The 2,500-nt window shown below is 45.1% G+C and overlaps 1 protein-coding gene across 1 annotated transcript in view; it reads left to right on the forward strand.

Annotated features, from left to right (window-relative positions):
• Window positions 1-2,500, forward strand: part of LOC134460383 (von Willebrand factor D and EGF domain-containing protein-like) — a 163,169-nt gene that overhangs the window by 36,804 nt on the left and 123,865 nt on the right. Inside the window, exon 8 of the mRNA XM_063212814.1 lies at window positions 548-786. Within this exon, the coding sequence (XP_063068884.1) occupies window positions 548-786 (239 nt within the window). The remainder of the gene's footprint in view (window positions 1-547; window positions 787-2,500) is intronic.

The raw sequence follows: 2,500 nt of genomic DNA on the forward strand, positions 1-2,500 counted from the left end.
TCAGCTTAGCCTTGCCGGTTTGGTAACATATCGTATACGTTTTGACACACATTCGCTCCAGGCCAAAATGCCTCTCTGCCTCCGCCTTGTGGACACAGGAAGGAACGCGTTTCAGACAGCGTTTCAGACAAGACAGCGTTTCAGACAAGGAATGCGTTTCAGACGGACGGACGGACGGACGGACGGACGGACAGACCCTCTTATAGAGATGCTGGGACGCATCTAATAAATGACATTAGAATTGTGCTTTTGCAACATATTTAATTCATTTTCTGTCGTCTGTGATGTCATCATGAGGTCACAAGCAGGCAAGTGAGCAAGGGAGGACGGAAATCAGCATATTGAAATGCACCCAGTATCTGGGTGAGCAGGAGGCTACTAAAGTGTTACTGTCACCATGCCAATTAAAGCTGATAAATCGTGCTGCTTTAACTTACTACAAAGTATTATTTCAATGACTTCCTTGTGGGAAACGTTTTTAGTTTTTTTGTTAGCTAGCTTGTTGCTATGTTACGTCTTATACCAACACTAATGTGATCTGTCACAGACAGTCGAGTGCAGGAGGCCCCTAACGTGGCGCTGTCATCGTGCCAGCTGGAGCTGATGCCAACGGCGGCGACGACAACGGGGGCGGCGTGCGGCCCCGAGGGCTGTGCCCAGGGCACCCTGCTGCTCACCGCCACCACCGACTTCACCCGAGACGGGAACCGCGCCAGCCTGGTCACGCCGCAGCCCACGCGCAGCACCCCGCGGCTCTGGAGGAGCTACCGGCCAGACCCCCTCAAGGTCAGTCGAGGACAAAATATGAAGCACAGAGCGCTGAGAACTGAGAAGTAGTGTAGGAATATTGGAGAACATTTAGGAGAATAGTGGAGTTATTTAAGTAATGTTGCAGTTAATCTAGAATCACTCCACAGCCTACATGGGGCCCAAGGCTCTGGAGGAGTTACAGGCCAGACCCGCTCAAGGTCAGTCAGTCGAGGACATGCAGCACAGAGTGCTATGGGAACTTAGAAGTAGTGTAGGAATATGCGAGATAATCAGGGTTGCCAGATGAGATTGATGATTTCCAGCCCAAAAAATGCTCAAAACCCGCCTGGAAGCACAACATCTCGCCCAGTTTGAGCTAAAGGCTTTTGATATCTATGGTCGAATGTCCTTTTTTGCTCTTTTTAGCCACAGATGGTCATCCTAAGCAGCCCAATTTGTCAGAAAACCGCCCAATCTGGTAATATCGGAGATAATTTAGGAGAATAGTGGAGTTATTTAAGTAATATTGCAGATAATATAGAATCACTCCACATCCTACATGGGGCAGCCCAAGGTTATGGAGGAGCTACCGGCCAGACCCGCTCAAGGTCAGTCAAGGGTATGTACTGTAGCTCAGACTGCTACCGTATGAGCCATGTATTTTAGGATATCTTATTAGGGAATTATTGTAGGAATGCCTCAGATTCTGTAGAATCAGTCCACAGCTCACATGGGTCAGCTCAAGGCTGTGAAGCATACTGTAGCCTGGATCTCTTGAAGGTCCATCAAGGTCATTCAGCACAGAGTGCTATAAGAACCGAGAAGTATTTTGGGGATATTGGAAATAATATAGGAGAACATTGGAGTTATTCAAGGAATTTTGCAGATAATATAGAATCACTCCACAGCCTACGTGGGGCAGCCCAAGGCAGTGGACGAGGTATGGTCCACACAAAACTGGCATTTCTGCCAGTGATGAATGTGAGGTCTGAAAAGATATTTGTTCATTAATTTAATGGTTGGCCCCTTTTTTAATTAGGGGTGGTGGTGGTGGCAATTTATGGCTTTCAGAAATGGTCAGAATCTGCATTCTGCAACCATGGTCATGGGCATTTGCTCTCTCTGTCACTCACAAAGAGATTTTCTACCGACATTTCTCTGTGTCAAATCCAACCTCATAGTATGTTGTGAGGCAAATGTGAATATAGATGAACATGCTCTGGTGGAGAAATGAACAGAATATGAACAGATGAGCAACTGAAATGAGCTCTAGAGTTCTGGCTGAATTTGTATTATATGAAATGTTCTCATGTTCTCATTTCTATACTTTACCAAGTTTTTGTATTTAATGGACTGTAAAATGTTCCGTGCACATGTAGCTAAACATTCCACATCACTTACATCATCTACATAGCAGAGGATCGTAAACTGCCTTCATGTAACCGTGCACAGTCACAGTAAAATAGCAGGAATGCTGTAACTATGAATAGAATAACAGGGTTCACGCTGAAACACTGTCATGAATAACTGAAGGGAGCCGGGCACAATCTGCTTTTTTACTACGCACAGGTTTGGATAGCCCATTGGCTGGACATTAAGTATGGGTTACCTAGCATTGAAAACGTTTGTTCAGTTCAGTATAGGTATTTGAATGATTGACTGAGTGACTGAGTGACTGACTGAATGAATGAACGAATGAATTCATTTCTTCATACCATCATTTGTCTTTCATTTATATGAGACAAAAACA

The sequence above is a fragment of the Engraulis encrasicolus genome, chromosome 12, assembly GCF_034702125.1.
Source record: "Engraulis encrasicolus isolate BLACKSEA-1 chromosome 12, IST_EnEncr_1.0, whole genome shotgun sequence".
Lineage (NCBI taxonomy): Eukaryota > Metazoa > Chordata > Actinopteri > Clupeiformes > Engraulidae > Engraulis > Engraulis encrasicolus.